Here is a 19436-nt window from a genome sequence, read left to right as displayed (position 1 = left end):
TCTGAGGTGTTCGCCACAGATATGCACAATAAGTTGTGGTTGTTAAGTTTGAGTTACTTCTGCAAAAAAAATGTTATCTAAACCAGCTTCTAAATCAAGTGTAAAAATAACACCACTCCATCCATAGGCAACTGTTTCATCACTCATATGTAGCCTACTTTGAATTTCACATCCACCAATATATCTTAGTACAACTTCCAAAAGAATAAATGAATTATATAATTTTAAAAACCGATGATCAAGAAGGAGAATGATTTATTTATGATTACAAGAATGAATCTTTTTATTACACAAACATTTGAACATTAAATACATTTTGTTCCCTTTCAAAATTAAACATAAATTTGAAATAACATATACTAAACAAATACAGCACTATTTAAAACTAAACAGTAAGTTTGGAACAACAATGCGGATTTAAAATGCATAGCCTAATTTAAATTTGACACATTTTTACAGCAGTCCCAAATTTTTAGTTTTGCTTTTTGATGACCTGTTAGTAAAAAAATCTTTAATTAAGTAGCAACATTTCTTATAAGAGCATAAAATGTTGTGGGATGCAAAATAAAGATAATCACATGACTTCACATAACATAAATTGCGTAAATACAAGATACTTACTGCGTCAAAATGTGCCTTCTTTTCTTTCTTATTACAATACACAATCCCTAGTCATTCATTAGTGCCCTATGAATCGAAAAAACCTTTTTGGAATCGTATTAAATTTGCAGTAAACCAATAACATGTTCAGTCAATCAGCGTAAATCAATTTATATTTTCTAACGAAATGTGAGATCAATTCTTACACCTAACCGTAACCTGAGTTTTTTATTTACAAGAAAATCTCCAAAAAAAGGCATTGCTGCAAAATATCACATTAATTATACATGAAAATAGCTGTGTGATGTTATACAGTTGCTGAACTATCTTCTTGCATCATACATGATTATTTCTTAGAACTGCTGATTAATCCTTGTAAATTTTACTTGTTTTCCCTAATATATGACAACAAGGTTAGGTATCTTATCTGTGAGAGCTAGATAGGTAGTTCCAAAATTACAATATCCTATCATTAAAGGTCATGTCTGGTTTTGAACAAGGCCCATATTTTTTTCAAGTTCAATTGTTAAAAGCAATTTGATTGAAATTCTAATGAGTATTTTACTTAGCATAATCATAAACATGTAAAATAAACCTGTTCATTTTAAATACTTTTTCTATTAATCCTGTAGTAGAAATACTGATATTTCTTCGAAATATTAACATACTTTTTTTCTTACAATCTATGACTTTCAACATCTTTTTTTCATGTTTTTAAAGCTAATTTAGTCTCAAGAGTATCTAAAATATTAAGTTAATCTCAAAGAGTAATTTAAGGCCTACTTGTAGAGGAAAGTTTGTTTTTTAAACAGTATTTTACCTAACAACCCAGAAGGCAGAAGACTGAGTAAAAAATCGTTATACACAATGGAATTCATTATCGAATCCCTTTAAAATGATTAGTCAAAAACCAAATCAGCAGCCCTAGGAATAAAAGCTATGGTGTTGGTGAAGTTGTACATCACTGGTAGGTGTACTCCAAAGTACATAATCAGCTGCAGTTCTGAATAGTTTTCTTCAGAAATTTAACAGTGTCCAGAGTCCATCTACAACATATTCAGCAGCTCCAGTTATCATCTGAAAAGAAAGTAGAATATGATTGGTAGCAAATTTATTTGTATACTTCTAAAGCTAGGTTTTGGCTGTCTAGTGTATTGTTTGTTCCCCCTAACTGAAACCGTAGAGTACAGGAGTAATTTATTTATTTTTTTATGGCCAAAATAAGACCACTAACGTAATTTTAATGGGAAGAGTTATTCTATTTTTTGTTCTCCCAGTAGGCATGAATTATAAATTAGGACTAGGAAAAAACTTTGTTCTTATTGGATAATCAAATTGCTTAGGTGATAAGACAGTAATTAAACCCGCGCATTTGCCCACCAACTAGACTAGCTCAAGAAATACTTGTTTTTTGAAGTGTTAATCAATAGTGGCTACGGGTCCGTGGAATTGGCTAACTCTGGAACTCGCTAACCCCATGTTAAACGCCCTATCTTCAAATTTGGTCGATGAGAGGAACTCGCTAACTTGTTCGGTTTCGGAATTGGCTAACTCCGGAACCTGCTAACCCGCTCTAGAGCCGGGTTAGCGAATTCCGTCCTCGTACGGAAGTGGCTAACTCGGCCCCTCGGCGGAACTCGCTAACTCCCAATCAGAAGCCTCGCGTGCTGTCCAATAGGAGTCAAGCACGAAGATTTTTGGCCAGTGTTGCCGAAAGTGTAGTACCTACGATCGTATCGGTACCATAATGTCGTATCCTACGAATAATTAGGAGTAAGAGCAACGTAGTCGATAAAATAAATATATTTAGAAGTATGTTTCATATTATTCTTATGATTATTAGGGTAGAAAATGCATTATAGTCTTGGCATAGACTAACCAACACAAGTAAACTTTACATCCCATTGTAATCTTTGAAGCTCGTTTTCGTGCCTAGTTCATGTCCGGTGACACTGATCGCTAGTGTCGACGAAATTGTGTTTCTATTATTTTATAGTTAACTTCATGATTTGTTCTTTACTGTTTGGTTATATAACTAGGGGACGTGTTATTAGTTATGATTAGATTGTTTTATTTGGTTAAACGAGATTTTTAATGACTGAAAACAAGAAACAATTGTAAACAAAACACGATCTCTAAAGACAGCGCGCACCGGACAGAACAATAAAACTGACTTCAGCTGATCTATAAGGATGAGAAATGTACTAATATAAGGGAGTATGTTTTACACATGGTTTTCTTACTTAAATAGTAGTTTATTGGGATGCAAAAAGATAGTACTGTACATTTAATTTGGATCTTTTACATGTTATGAAATATCTATTCTCGTAGTCCACCATTTGTTTCTTTTATTGGAATAAATACCATTTTGTGAACTTCTTCAAATAAAACTATTAAGTTCGTATTTTGTATACTGGGATTGTAACCTTGAATGCTTGTCCTTGATAGGTTATAATATTTGACTCTTTAAAGGCCTATTATATCTGTCGTGTGAGTGTTAACAATAGTTTGGTTCTTCTTAATATTTCTGTATTATTACCGAAATATTTCCGAATCATAGTATTGGTAAACAAATAAAAATAGTTTCGGTATTTTTCTATATCAGGCACATGATTTACCTAGGTACATTAATTAATAATAACGCAAATCAAAAACGTTAACAATGTATTACAATATTTGCGTCTTTACTTTAGTCAAGAAAAGGAATTTAAATGTTCTTACATTATGTTGTTAGGAAACATATAATCTATTAACAAAAATTGAAGCAGTATTGTAATAGTCTATCCTATTCGATGCAACCAACAAACAGACATTTAAAAATATCTTCAGTAATTGCCGTAGACTTTGTATGCCTAGAATTTTGAGGATTACCTTCCCGATAAAATTTACACGTTAAACGTCATTACATAAATACATTGTAGTGCTAATATCTTTTTAAATAGAGCTATTGAATTTAAATAAATATTGATCAATACATTATAAAGTGGTAATGTATTCATGGATTGCATTAAAAATTTGTCTATTCATAAATACAATTTGTAAATTTATGTTATCGTAGGCTATTAGTGTAGAACCCGGGTAATCCTCTTAATTAATATTAATTTTACGTCTAAAGTCTGCAGTTTTTATGGTTCTAAATGGACCCAGGCGTTCTTGTTTGTTACCATTTTTATGAATGGTGGCCATAGCTAAAATTACCTGATCTTATCCAACAACAAAGCTATTGTATATTGAGTGGCTCACTACCGGGAAACGGGGAACCGAGCATGGCTTGGTGTAGTTTATTTCGATTGTAAAAGCAATATAAAGGAATCCCAACACTAAAATCATGAACATCCGTCAAGTCGTTGATTAAGAATCGTGAATTAAAATAACCCTGTCACGTTTTAATATAAGAATATTATATCTTCTCCTGTTATTTATACTAGTGGGGCTTAGGTGTACAATCTAAAAACTGTTTTAAAATATGTAACATTATTACTAAAAATTTCAACTCATTTTAGAACTAGGCAACTATTTACTAATAGGCCTACAATGCTTTGGTTTAAACTATTAGGCCTAGATTTAGACCTACAGCTGTTCTATAAATTGATATGAAACGTAGTCTATGTCATATTATTACACGTAAGTTGAACCATGTTATATCTATGGTTGAACGATTCAACGACGAACCTTTAATTTTAAATCTATGAATTACTGTAGTTATGAAAGTTACGATGGTTGATGATTGTATTAATTAATGGTTTTTGTTCATTACGACATTAGGATATATTTGTTTACTGTGTTTCAGAACTTCCGTGTATTTTGGCTTAGTTTCGTAGAGGTTTAATTGTTTAGTTGGTACCAATTAAACTGAATGTTCAATGTTTTCATATTATTTTCTTATAATACTTATGGCATTTATATACGATCTAAATCACAAACTTATTTTATTATTTAAGTTATTTTGACAATTGCAATGCATTTTATATCATGTTAAAGGCAATAAAGACATTTCATTTCATTTCCTTGGCCGTTGCACAGTTAAATAAAAAAACCTCTTTTCATGATTTTTTTAATTGCATTTTAATTACTTTGGGCTAGTTAGCTGTTAAAAGTAGAATGTATAGCAAAAAAATAACATTTACTGCATCTTCATTGATACTGACATTTTGAAATACGGCAGTGTACGATTATTTCGCCGTACAAGGTTGGCAACGCTCCGTGCAGTGGGCGCTGCCGGGTTAGCGACTTCCAGAGTTAGCGAATTCCGCCGCGAGACAAAATCGAGTTAGCGGGTTCCGGAGTTAGCCAATTCCTGACTGAGACGGTTAGCCGGTTCCTGAGTTAGCCAGTTCCAACACACGACCGAGTTAGCGAGTTCCTGAGTTAGCCAATTCCTACGTCTCGTGGCTACACAAACGCCTCAAAAACATTAAAATAAAAATGTTTAATAGCATTTAATACAGACCAATAATAAACATCTATTCTGTACTTATTTAATATGCAAGCAGGTTTTTTGTGACAATTACTCCTCCGAAACTACTGAACCGATTGACATGTTTTTTGGTGTCATTGGAAAGAGCGTATCGTGAAGTTGTGCAGGAAACTTTCTTTTTTGGGACATAATTAGAGAGTGAGGCCCTGGGGCCCTTTAAAGTTTTGTATTTCTCCATAAGATTAACGTAGGAAACAAACATTGTTATGAAACTCCAGCTGTTGTCAGAAATTAAAAGTGAGAAGAAGAGCATGTTGTTAAAAGTCAATAAGTTTGCTAATTTAACAGTTTGCTACAAACATTATTTACTGACTTGGTTGAAATGAAATATTTACTATTTGAATTTGGGTTGGCGTAAATATTACAATGGAAAAAAGTGAGAGAGCCTGGATAATTTGATATACTAAAAAGAAAACTGAATTAACACTGTGCTGCATTTCTTAATAATCATTGAAAGAGCCCATTTGCAAACTATGGAAACATAGGAAAGTCATAGAACACCACCAAGGAGAAGATATAGAAATAATGTTTTTTTTTAGAATTTATAATCGTTATTATGGACAACCTAATGCGGCTATAAGTAAGGCTGTTTGTAGAAAACACTAAAAAACAAAATCAGGTTTTGAAAAATGATTAGATATTTACAAGAAATGTTGATTATATCGATCTGTTATGTACATCTTGAGTATTTCCATAATCTTTGAGTCAAATCTTTTAAAGTCATCAGAAATTATGACTGTTGTTAGTTTTAAAATAGAAATAACGCATGTAACACTTAGCAATTGCTCGAATTCGAGCAACAGGTACACTAGTAGTATTAATCATGAGATACCTATATAATATTAAAAAAATATAATACATAGGTTGGAAGCGCAAACAAATTTAATTACCTGATAACATTCTACTGGGTACTGTTGAGCAGATTTCCATAGAAAAAGTGAGCAAGGCTGTTTCCCTTGTCACCTGTAAAAAGGCCAAAATATTAGTCAGTGGGAATCATAGTACTGTATTACAGTACAAACAACTTGTATCTGTGTTACTTACTCTCACACACAAACACCATTATTGTGTAGAATAAATTATTCATAATATTAGGTTTTAAATTAAAAGTTTGGCCTGAAAACCCCAGTACAAACTGACAACTAAAATACCATATAATATTACGTTCCAAAATATCAATCAAACCAAATAAAGTGGATACTGTCAATTCCTTTTATCTTTTGTTTGAATGTTGATTCTTTTTAGTTTTTACTGGTGTTTTATAAATGGCCTTCGATTTATAGACAACCAGTCTTAAATAATAAAAAAAAAGCTAAACAAGGCATCTCATCAATACCTTACCCACTTGGTTTAGATATTTTTTTGGTTTAGCTAGTTATGAGCTATAGCTACATAGTTATAGCTATACTCGTGTATAGCTAGCTAGAAGAAGCACTACAAAAAGCCAAATCCTCAGACAAAGGCATCAAAATTGGGGGAGAAATTAACATTTTAGCATTTGCTGACAACGTGGTTATAATGTCACATAAGAAGGATGACCTTAGAGAATTAGTTATAGAATTAGAAATATTAATTGAAGAAACAGGAATAGTAGGCCTAAAATTAATAACAAGAAAACAAAATTAATGAAGTGAGGAAGATGTGATGTCCAAGTAGCAGATGATGATATCTTTTGCAGATAGAGGACCAAATAGTTTTCAGTATTTAGGAGGACTATTAACCCATTCCTGGCAGAGTTAATCGTCAAGTAGCCTATCATGCAGTTAGAACTGAGTAAAATACAGCCAATGTACAATGCTTTAGTAAAAAACTCAGTTTAATGTAAACAACTCTTTGGAGTCCATAATAATAACATAAATATTCGCTCGGTAATATTCCATATTAGAAAATATTATGAAGTATTCAATTCGAACCCAAAAATCACTATTCGCATATCCCTACTACTGACTCAAAAAGTTCTTGGAAGAAATTGACTTTGACGAAATTGTTATTGTCCTGATAAAATATTAGTGGGTTCGGAACTGCTGATAATGGGTATTTTATTGCATCATTACCCTAGTCTCTAGTAATAAATTATGGAAGTCGTAAACAAACATCTGATAAGCCTTTAATGGCTTCCTAACCAACTGCTGCGCCTGCACAATAACCATAAACCGGGGACAACTGACCCATTCCTAGTTCAGATGGTTTGGGCATACTATGAGAAGAAAGCAAAACTCCACCACGAACATACTTAATACAAACTCCGAAGGCAGAAGACCACCTAAGCTAAGATGGAGGGATCAAGTACAAAAAGTCATTAGAAGATTGGGAAGGAATGAAAATGATGCTCAAGAAAGATACACCTGGATACAGTGAGTGAGCAAGGCTAAGTACCTCTTAAGGTATCATTGGCCACTCCGGTAAGTACAGTAGAACCTCTCTAATTCGACCTCTGATGGTCCGACTCCTCGCTTGGTCCGACCGTTCCGCCAACACAATAGGCTTCCACTAACATAACCTCATTGTCCAAGAAAACTTTATAAATTGTGTTTTTTGTTAGTCTAATGTGTTGAAATTCGTTGTATATTTAACCATGTCTGCCCATTATTAATATTAAGTAGGTTCCCACATTATTGTTTTTGGAAAATCACAGTTCATTTGACAAAAATAAAATGGAAGCAAAACAAAGGAATGCCGATCAAAGCTTCAAGGTCAAGCTATCCGTTTGCACTGACAATCGTCTGTCTGCTCCTTAGGCCTACACACAACATATATGTCTGCTGTGCGCTTGCTATGTCACAATATTTTGTGATTGGGTATTTGGTAATCATAACAACTTTAGAAGCCTGTGATTGGGTGTTTCTGTTTAGTAACCATGGCAGCTTGTTGAATGGGTGCGATGAAGAAAAAACTTAAGAAAAAATAGAATAAGCGATGTTTTTGAGCGAAGCTCTTATACTACACTCCTGCTTTTGTTTTACAAATACTCCTCCTGAACGGCTGAAGCGATCTGCACGAAATTTAACCTCAGTCATAGTACCCAACCATGGGAAGGTATAAATCTGAAATGGTACAAATCGGACCATAGGACTTTTCCCTACATGAATGCAAACTTTTAGAAATTTAACATGGGCCTTATGGGTTAATTGGTCGCCATGGCATTATTTGCGAGTTAACACTAAAAAGTAAACAAGAGCCTCAACATATGTTAGTCAACAAATCTAACACATTATAAATACAGTACAAAAGAAAAAATCTGATGAATACTAAAGAGCATATTAGTCTATTGCATGTAATACGAATTGATTAACAATCAGTTCTATATTAAATTATTAAAATCATGCCGTTTATATTTAATTGTATAATCGTTCTGTTCTTTTTAACAACAATGAATAGTGAACTAATTAGGCCTAAGCCTATGTTGCGTCACAGAAAACATACTCGGTTATAGTAGTATGTTTTCTGTGGTTGCGTGGAGAAGTATAGATAGGATATACAGGATATAAATAAGAATGCAGTCTACAAATAGGAATTCCATTAAGGTGAACCAAATATAAGACTCATAGTTTCGCTGCAATTAGACAATTTGATGACGTGAACCTGACGTATCATTGACTTTGAATACTGCACATAGACATCCCATATAAAAGAAGCAGATAGGCCTAAGCCTACCATTGACGGATACTGCAATTAGGCGTTTTTGAACAAAAACTATGTGAACAAAATAAATGGACCATTGATTTAGAATACTGCAGGTAGACTATTCATTTACATGTACCATTGAGTTTGGATACTACAAGTAAACAATCCGTCTACGTGAACCAGACGTACCATTGACTTTAGAATCTGGAAATAGGCATTCCATTTATGCGAACCAAATATATAATTGGCATTGGATACTGCAAGTAGACATTTAATTTATGAGAACCAGATGAAACATAGAATATGGTTCATGCAAGTAGACAATTCATTCACTTAATCCTGACTTATGATTGACTTTGGATACCTACTGCAAATAGGCATACTATTTAAAATGCGAACCAAATATATCAATATTATTGACATTGAATTAATATGCTGGCTCCGCTCAATATTGCAATCAGACAACTGCATTGTACACCTAGTTATGTCATTGTTATGCTATAAGTAGGCTACTATTATTTTATACTTTTTTTATGCCTTATCTAATGTTTTTACTGTATTACATTCTTCTGTCCTGAAACAGCGTAGCAGTAGCCTATGACTAGCAGTAGCTTACTAGACTATCTAATGTTCTGTTCTTTATTTTGCTGTACAATGTTTGGCAATTTGTTTGAGTAAAAGTTTGAAAAAGCTGTGATTTTAAACGTTACAGTTTTTATTACTGAACCAAGGGTAATGACAAAACATAACTGTCATGATTGCGCAATAGCCTACTAATTATATTTTTATGATGTAATATGCAAATTATTACATTAATGTCCATTTAGTTTATGAGTTGGAAATAAATGTTGTATGTCATATTGGATTAACCGTGTTATCAGTTATCCGTGGTCTGTTCAAAATACAGTTTTACAACGTTTTTATGTCAATAATCGCGTTCCTCTGATAATCCGACCTTTTTGCTGTTCCGACCATGCTCCCACTCCCGTAGGTGACGGATTAGCGAGGTTCTACTGTATAGCTAGTTACGTCCATATCTTGGATAATTAATAGTTATGGTATCTGAGTATATGTATAGACCAACCAACACGAGTATACTTATATCCAATTGTAAAAACTGAACCTTGTTTTTTAGGTCTAGTTCATGTTATTATGTTCATGTTCATTTTTATTAAATGGTTACACATAAAAATGACAAGCTTCAGATTTCAATTGGATTTACCATTTCTTTTTTATAGAGTTTTATACCTGCTTTTGGGTCCATCCAAATCAGTGATCCTGCTTTTGAAATTTAGGAAAAAGGTGACCGCTTTCGCCTGCAGAAGTCCACTTTTAAGCTCTGAAAAAACATTATGATTGTGAAAAAAATGTAAGAAAAGAATGTAAATAGGCTTGGAACTTTTAAAACTGTAATTATAAGGCTACAAGAATGGTAATTTTTCATTTAATTGAGAAAAACCTATGGAAAAAAATTTTTGTATCAATTTGTTTCAAGTTTTTACTAACCTACAATTCCTTATTATATCAAGAATTTATATTTCAATTAAAATGTATCGGTCAGGTGAAATATTATAAAAGATTGTTAGAAATATGTTTGTATGGGATAGAAATGAAATTTTATAACTCTCTTTTTTTTTAGTTTGTATTTCGGTTTAAACATAAAATATTTTTTAATAGGATTTGGTAGGCAATTTAAAATTAAATGTCATATTAGCAAAGATGAGGATTTCACTTACCTCAATATTGCTATATGAGGTCCTTAAATTGATCATAGTCTAACTTGCATTTAAAATATTAATATTTAGAAAAAATATGTAATAATTTTTTTTTTAGTTTTTACATTATATTAAATAATTTTGTTATTGTAAAATAGTATTTTTAACCAATTTTTACTAAGGATTTTGTCTTGAATATTGTTTCCAGCTTCTATTTTAGCAAACAAATACAGTAATAGTGTTTCTGTGATCCATCTTTCATTGGATTAATTTGCAAGTTGACCAAAAATCACTATCTATCTTCAATCCACACTTGTATTTACATTTATATAATGACAAATCCTGTAGAATCCATTCCTGCGATCTTCTGTTTTGTAATTTCCAGAGTATTAAAAAAATGAACTAATGGTTCAAAAGTTGGTTGTGACGGAATAATGATTTATTAATCAAATACTTAAGAATGCAAAAACTGCAATTGTATGGTATGGTACTTTGATTTAGAAATTGTGTTGTATTAATAATTTAATGAAAAGCTAACTAAACAAAATAAAGTTTCAAGGTTGAATGCAAAATTTGTTTACAAAGTATTATAAAATGCTCTTGATGTTTCCATGAGTATATTGTCCTCCGTAATGGAACCATTTTCTCTCCTCTTCAAAATTTTTTAATTGACTTGTTTTCATTAATATACATAAAAAACTTACTGTATCCGTGAATGTTGAAGTATAATACTGAAATTAAAAGTTTATCTAAAATCTATACAAATAAAACAAAACAAAAACTGTAGTCCATTCAATAGGATTTGGTCAGGTTTCATGAGAGGTGCTAGGTATTTATTCTTAATTTATCAAGGATATTGTTATTGAAATTCTGCAAATAATTAGTGGATATGTTTCTTCTGGTCCATTTCCAAATCCATAGAATGGTGATTAGAATGCATTCATGGAATTTTTTTAAATAAAGCTGTCAATATAAAATAGAAAGTAACATTTGGTTAAAAAATTTTTCAATAACAATTTACAGGTGATAGTTCTTCTGAATCCAGATATGCTTCAAGTCTTCAAACTGTATCAACATTTCTTCAAATATTGATTATTTCTAATTATATAAATATATGGGAAATTCACTAAAAAATCAAATTTTTTTTATAAAGCTGTCTGTAAAACAAGACAGTAACAATTGGTTAGATTTTAATTTTTTGCAAATCACAATTTAGAGGTGGTAATTCTTCTGAATCCAGATATGCTTCAATTCTTCAAACTGCATCAACATTTCTTGAAATATTAAAAGGTCTCAAAATGTTATCGTTGTAAAAAAATTATTTTTTCCCTGTCTGATAGCTTGCTTTAAATATTTCTTCAGGTTTTAGAGTGAATACATTCCAACTTCATTGACCTCTCCGTAGATTTTCCTTCTTATTTTTTTTACACCAAAATCATTGTATTTTATTATTTGTTTTATCTTATTTTTTAATCTTTTAGGTAAAAGTTTCTCCCAGAAATTACAGATAGATAAAACAACAGTCAACCTACATGTTTGCTCAGTTTTTACTAACGTCAGGGGTATTAAGATGGTCTCTTGATGCAAAACATATTTCAAAAAATAACTTAACATTATAGTCCATAAAGATTTACATTTCCATAAAAATGTACCAAAAACAGCAACGATACATCTTATCTTAGCTAAATAAAATATTTACAGTGACTAGAGTTGAATAAATAAATATATTGTTTACGTAGGTATCAGTCGGCTGCTTCATATACTTATGAGTATTTGGAAATTTACAGGAAAGGAACTTCATATCGACTGAAACAGATTTGTACCCCACAGTTTCTGAGATAAATTGCACTAGTGATAAAACATACTGGATACATTGTGAACAGTTTATAACATAACATCTATCTATATACACAAACATTTTCAAAGAATGTATCATCAACAAGTAAAATAGCAGTCGTATTGCTAACATAGAACACTTATGAGTGTTTGGCTCAAAAGACATTCAGTTTTGACGGCAATCCAGTGAACGATTAACAACAATAATGAAATAATGTGATGTTTATACAGTGAGATAAGTATGCTACCTTGAACTTTTTCTTCTTTTGCTGGCTTTACGCTTCCCTTTTGTCTGTCCCTCAAATGATTCCATTGTTGTCGGTTGGACCAAATTCAGAGGATTATAATTAACTGCATCCCTCCACTGGCTCTGCGGGTTAGGAACTATTACTTGATTACTTTGCTCGTAGCCTGTCAACTCCAACTGTGCAATGCTGATCATCGGGGTGTTTGGATATGACGGCAACAGAAGCTCTTCACTAGCTTTAGAATTGGTCAAAGTTTTCCTCTTTTTCAGCGGTAAACTGCTATCAAATTCTCCATTGGGATCTTTTTCTGAATAAGACGCTTCGTCCAATTTAGTGAACACACCTAGTGGTTTTATTTTGGAATTTCTGTAATGAGTAAGAAGATTGTAATTGCTTAAAAGCTTCTGGTGGTTATCTGAACATTGTTCACACAGGCATCTGGCTGTTGAGTTCAAAATGTCTGTGCGGCCTTGCGTGGGGAATGGGACCGGAATCGTAGGAGATACATCTCGCGAGAGATAGAACTCTTTGAACTCTCGCTGGGAACAACACAGACTGTTGTCTGCTTCCAAAGTTCTCAAGTGCAAATTGAGAGTTTCTTTGTCAACATTTTCCCCAACAATACTTGGATGCCTGTTGTCAACCTGCTGCAATTCCAAAGGAGCATAAAATTTTTGATCTGATCCAGCGATGATACATCCCTCATCACCCTTCATCAAGGAGAACGTATATTGATCGGACGGTTGAGAATAAGAGGCAGAACTGTCAATCACACTCTGTTCAATGGCAATAGGCCAGTCTGGATGACCGATCTCACTGGACACGGGATAGATCCAATCACCTGATCCTGAACATATTTCAATTTCTTGGGCAATAGGAAAGACATTGAATTCAAAATCATACATTTCTCTCGGGTCCTCTTTACCCTTTACTAAACACAACGGATCTCTCAAATTTACTGTCTCATAAACTGGTTCTGCTGTATTTATTGTTTGATGCTCATTAGGGTACTTGAGGAATGAGGGGCTGGAGTTGCCTTTGGAATTAGTCATCTCAGCATAAACTCCGATATTCGAGCGTGAATTGTTACTGCAATTTTCTTGAGGTTTAGCTGGCTCTAGATGTTGACTTTTGTATTTCTCATTAGTCATGGGATTTCTCAGATTGTATCGTTCAACAGGGGATGCTCTGCTTTTTTTAGAAGGAACAGATATTTTGCCTCCCATATCATACTGTGTGTATGTTTCGTAACAGCCAGGGCTTGAAAGAAGCCTCGGAGACCCAGACTTGGCTACTTCAGCAGTAAAAACTGGTTGATTCGTAGCACCAACAGTTTTTAATGATTTAATTTTATTACGTTGGTTGTTATGATTTAGTTGAACATTTATATTGGAATGCACTTCATAAGTGTTATTATTTATATTGACAGGGCCAAGTCTAGGATCTCTATTATTAATTCGAACACAATTAGGGTCATTGACTTGGGATATACGGTGTGGTGAGTATACTCTACATGCGGGGTTAACATTACCCCCGGATGGTTTAACAATTTTAGATGTAGTGTAATTTTTAGAGACAACACTTGAGCTTTCTCCTCCATAATATACTCCGCTTGAAATATTCTGTGTGCTATTTCCTGCAGTATGTGACACTTCATTACTTGCGAGCGGCCGATACTTTATACTTGAATCAACAGAAGCTTCAGTGATGTAAGAATTACGAAGGTATGAAGTTTTAATATTATTCTCTACTATTTTAGGCAACTTATGTTTCCCAACAAGTTCTTTTTTTGTTGGCTCATTTTCTTTTGTTGTATTTTTAACTATAGGCACTTTTTCCAGATTCGTTTTTACTTGTGAATCTAGTAATTTACCTGCTATGTTTTGATCCACTAATTGGTTGTTCCCTTTATTACCATGTATGTTGTTGTTTAGACGAACAGGACTAGCAATGTTATTGCTGAGATTGTTATGCACATAGTCGATTCTATAGTTGAATTGTCCATCTTCAGTTTCATTGTGATCTTTTATGGAATCCATATCTTCGTCAATGACCAAATTTCTGTCCTCATTATCACTTTCAAACTCACAACTAGCTGTAAAGTTGTCACACTCACTTGCAATATCCAGCTCTTTAAAGTTGCAAGCTTCGGTCACACTTCTGACCAAAAATTCACTAGAAGTTTTGCGAATCCCCTCAGTGCACTCTAAACTGCTGATGTTTTTGCTATTTTTTTCAACCTTTATGCCAGCTGAAGGATTCCATAGAGATGGATTTGTAGGAGTTACACTTTCACCAGGTAACTCAGTAGAGTTTTCGAGCTCTTGTTTTAAACATACTTCTGAGAGATTACTCTTGTTAAAATCATCAGTGAATTGTTCAGAAACAGAGCTTTTTAGTAGGCAACCACTTTTTAAACAGTCTTCTTCTCCTAATATTTTATGCAACAGACATGTATTTAAACCTGGTTGTATATTATCATCTTGTTTTTTAGTTTTGTCAATATCTGGTAATGTTAGACAATTTGAACTCTCAATAAAATCTGGTTTATCGACTACATAACCAAACGCGTTTGAAGGAACTTGAATATTTTTATCACATTTCTCTTTGATACGGTTGTTTACTTCTTTGTGTGTGGACTCAGATGTTTGCATACAAGAAGAAAACGTTTGGAAATTATCTTTCTCGACCTTACATGATGAAGACTCTTCTCTAGTGACAAATGATTTATCGGGTAAATTAGAAACGTTATTTTTCTTTTGGATGTCTTCCAACGAAGAAGAAACGTCAGACGAATCTTGGCTAGAATTTCTCCTTTGAACAGACACACTTTCTGCTACTTTTAATTTGTGGATAGCACTAAATGGTTTTTCTGGAACAATAACATGATGTTGTTGACCATAAACGTCCCTAAACGTTTTAATAGGCCTAATTTGGTTGATCTCAGTTTTATTTGTATTTTGCTTGCTTGTAATTGGTTCTTGAATACAATTTTGTGCACTGAATGTGTCTTTTTCTACACTGTATGTTAAGTTGTCTCTTTTGCTTACTTCTGAAGCAACTGGTTTATGGTTTTTATCTGGCTTATTTGGCTGTTTTTCATTGCATGTTTTACTTTCTTCATGAACACTTCTTGTCAAGACAGGTTTAGAGACAGAACTAGAGTTGATTTCAGAATTAATGCAATTGTTATTTACTGTAGAGAGTTCATGTACTGGCTTGACAGCGAAACCGTTGTTCCATGTCTCTTTAGACTGCTGGTCTTCTTCCATTGGATTTAATAACAATTTATCTGAGGTTGTATCATCCTCTTTAAAATCTAAACTGTCTTCTTTCAAGATTTCTGTTTTAAAAATTGGATCTTCACTTATTTCAATTAAAGATGTCAGTTCTCCTGGTTCTCCGTCCAAAAATTGTTCTGTCTTTTCTTCTAACTCTTCATGTATATAATCCATTCTAGAGAAGTTTTTGCAGCTTATAATAATTTTGTTTATCGAGGATTCTACTTTATCTACTTCTTCAGCCTCAGAAACTGAATGCGACTCCTCAGGTCTGGCTTTAGACTCAATACTTTTCTTGTCATTACTTTCTTCTACTTCCTCAGACATCACTCTTGGCTCCAAGACAGGTATATCTTCTTCTCGGTTCTCTTCGGTTGATTTAGGATTAGAATCTTCAGGTTGAATTGATTCTGGTTTATCATTTGATGTAGACTTAGCCTCTATTAACGTAGTATTAGTAAATTCACATTCATTATTGATTATTTCCCCGGTTGTGTCTTGATCACATTTTTTAGATTTACGATTTAAATAAGTTTTTGATACATCAGCAACTTTAAAATCCATCTCATTCTCATTACAGTTTGAATTTGTTTTTGACTGACTAGAAATTTCAAAGACCATATTGTTTTCAGTACAGCTTGAGTTTAATTTTGACACACTAGAAACTTCAAATTCCTTCTGATTCTCATCACTTATTTTGGACCCTTGTTCTAACCTGACAAGATTCTTTTCAATTTTGGAACCTAATTTTGATTCTTCGGTAGAATTAACCTCCAATTGCACATTATTATCAATACTATTAAAGGCTGATTTTGACGAAGAATTTAAACACAACTTTACTTTTTCCAAGGGGTTTTGAGTGATGTCAGAACAAATGTCATCATTATCTTTACACAAGTCTATGACTAAATCCTGTTTATTTTTCTTCTTTTTCTCCTTGACTTTGGTCTTTGTTTGCTTGTTCTTCTTGGTTACTTTAGATTTAAAAAGGGATTTTTTCACTTTGGAGAGGATTGCATTATCAATTTCCATTGAACGGCTGTTTTCACCAACACTGACTTTTGAGGATGCGCTGCCAGATGTAGAAGTGGAAGGGGAGGAGGAGAGGCAAGGTTGATTGGTGGGAGGGGGCGAGTTGGAAATGTCTATCCATATTGATTCCAATAAACTGTAATCCTGCAAAATAACAGTTGGTTTCAGTTAATGATGATTGGAAAAACTAATAATAAACAGGGATGAGAAAATTCTATTACTGAAAATATGAAATATTTAGTTTATACCTCACAATAAAAGGCTTAATCCATACTATAAACAAATAAGCCTTTTTGGATTGTTTATGGTTAACACTATATTATAATGTAAAATCTACCATACAACTTTCAGAATCACAGAAGAAAATTATGTATACAATTAAAATCTGATTAGTTAGACTGTCAACTGTTTAACGATAATAATGCAAAATGGCCTAATCGTTACCACACACACACACACACACTTAGGTTGCCTTTGAGGTAAATTGTCTTTCTTCTTATGATATTCAAGGATTAAATTGGCTGTCGGATTTACCACATTGCCCTTTCAGTTGGGAAGTGAAAGGACTTCAAATGTGTTGGATTTGAGTTCAAAATTATTAGGACCTGGACGATTTTAAACCTAGCAATATTTGATCAACTTCATTTATTTATTCTGTAGCCAGCCAGTATTTAAGTTTTACCTAACGCAAACATTACTAAAACCTCTAATGTTACCTTCTCAAAATGGCTTTCCTCATTAACCTTATCCTCTTCATCTTCATCATCAAAAAATCGTATAGCATCCAAACTAGAAGTGAAGTCGTTCAGTTTCAAATCCGCCTCCAATTTCAAGAATGCCTGAGATCAAAGTAAAATCTTAAATTTTGTACAATAATAATAACTAGAGGTCGTGCAGTGGTCAAAAACTCAACCAAAAATATGTAATGTACAGACTTCTCTATTTTCACCCAACAATGTAAATAATACATGTGATTCCACTTCTTTTGATTTTCTGTTTATATTTCGTTGTTATCTCGTCACCCATAAAGTCCATGTTAATTTTTTTAAATTTCAAATTCATTTTTTGTGCTTATATTTGAGCATATTTGAATTTTTAAATGGATTCTGCAGATCTTCAGGAACATATATTTCTAACAGTATGGATAGATTTTCCCTGTGATTAACACGAGCTGAGAAAAAAGGTTTTAAAGAAACATGCTTGCCTAGTTATATAATATGCATCTTCTCTTCATTTCAAAGCAATTAAACTAGATTTTAAGCATAAGTATTTGAAACCAGTTTTCTTAACCTGAAAATTAATGTTGATAAAATGTTAACTCACCTTGACGGATTCCCGCAAGTTGAACTTCTTGGTCATGTAGAATCTTGTGAGGAGTAACGGCGTCTTGTCAGGAGGAGGGTTCGGCAACACACTGGTTAGTAGTCCTCGCTTGATGAACTCTAACACCTGTTACGATCAAAGTAAACGTAACATGTTGTAGGTTTTGATGTAAAAAAACAAAGCAAAGTTAAAAAAAAAAACCCTTGCTAATTCAGAACACAAACAGTAATACACAATTCAATTAAAGTTTTTTTTAACCAAACAAGCCTTCCGAGCATATGCAGCAGAGTTTGCAGAATCTGCCGTGGCCAACAATATTTAGGAACAACATAAAGTATTAGATACCTGACAATACTATCAGTTTGTCTCAAGATAGCGGTTATTGTGAGGATAGAGGAGATATTGATGAAATAGAGGATCAAAAGGGAAGAGCAGAAATACAGTTCAAATGTAGAGTCGAGAGCCAAAATGGACTTCTTATTTCAATGGTACTTCCACTATCCTCATAGTATAGTAATGTATTTTAGATGACTCAAGAATCTGGCACAGCTGATGTACAGCGTGTGTTGGGTTAGCGAGTGTATCAACGGAATATGAGTGGCGGGATAGGTGCCATATATTTATATATGTATGAACCGCTACTAATCAATTCAAACCATCTTTACTTGCTACATTTATGAATAGTTGCTTGTGGAGCCAAACCAATAAAAGGTAATCAAATTGTCTATGTCACAGTTCTACTATAGTGTCTGACCTGTGCTGGTGGGGGGCTAAGCTTGGCTACAGCGAGTCTGTTGATGCAGTTGCGTTCCTCTCTGCAAGGCAACATTCTCTTCCAAATTTTGAACACAAGCAGGCAGCGGACATAGTTCATTTCTTGTGACTGCGGCAAGCCTGTCACCATCCTATCAAGGTACAAATATAAATTATAGTTTTTTAACCAGTATAAGCTGTTTAAAGTTTGAGAAAATAGCGTGAGTTAGAATTGCAATCTTGCCCCTTAAGATCAGGAATCTTATGGAATACTGTTAACCCTCCGAGTGTTATTTGTCGCTGCAGCGACACATAACACACTTTGTGTAGTGTTTTGTGTCGCTGCTGCGACTCACAAACACTGTTTACGGCGAAGGCTCTATGACTGACAAAATTGGATTGAACTGGATCGAGTTAGGTATTGTTTTATTTGACAGATTCAGAGCTTTCTCCGGAGGTCTGTCTCTAAGCGCTTTTCATTTTAGTTCCGAAAATATTGTAGCAGACAGCTGACGTGCGTATTTGTAAACAGCTTGGTTAACCTCGG

The 19436-nt window shown here is 33.3% G+C and overlaps 1 protein-coding gene across 2 annotated transcripts in view; it reads right to left on the bottom strand.

Annotated features, from left to right (window-relative positions):
• Positions 1 to 312: 312 nt before the first annotated feature.
• Positions 313 to 19436, bottom strand: part of LOC128993984 (uncharacterized) — a 36758-nt gene continuing 17634 nt past the window's right edge. Inside the window, exons 8-15 of one of the 2 annotated variants that reach the window (XM_054418145.1) lie at positions 18891 to 19041; positions 18137 to 18262; positions 17530 to 17652; positions 12501 to 16957; positions 10438 to 11147; positions 9950 to 10040; positions 5968 to 6040; positions 313 to 1677 (exon numbers count right to left, since the gene is read on the bottom strand). In XM_054418145.1, coding sequence (XP_054274120.1) covers positions 11117 to 11147; positions 12501 to 16957; positions 17530 to 17652; positions 18137 to 18262; positions 18891 to 19041 — 4888 coding nt within the window. In that variant the 3' untranslated portion in view covers positions 313 to 1677; positions 5968 to 6040; positions 9950 to 10040; positions 10438 to 11116. The remainder of the gene's footprint in view (positions 1678 to 5967; positions 6041 to 9949; positions 10041 to 10437; positions 11148 to 12500; positions 16958 to 17529; positions 17653 to 18136; positions 18263 to 18890; positions 19042 to 19436) is intronic. The other variant, XM_054418146.1, reaches the window with a different exon arrangement.

The sequence above is a fragment of the Macrosteles quadrilineatus genome, unplaced genomic scaffold (assembly GCF_028750875.1).
Source record: "Macrosteles quadrilineatus isolate MER2022 unplaced genomic scaffold, UCM_ALF_1.0 Scaffold_5__1_contigs__length_97177068, whole genome shotgun sequence".
Classification (NCBI taxonomy): domain Eukaryota; kingdom Metazoa; phylum Arthropoda; class Insecta; order Hemiptera; family Cicadellidae; genus Macrosteles; species Macrosteles quadrilineatus.
Note: the sequence above shows the minus strand (reverse complement) of the source record. Positions and strands in the feature narration are given on the sequence as shown.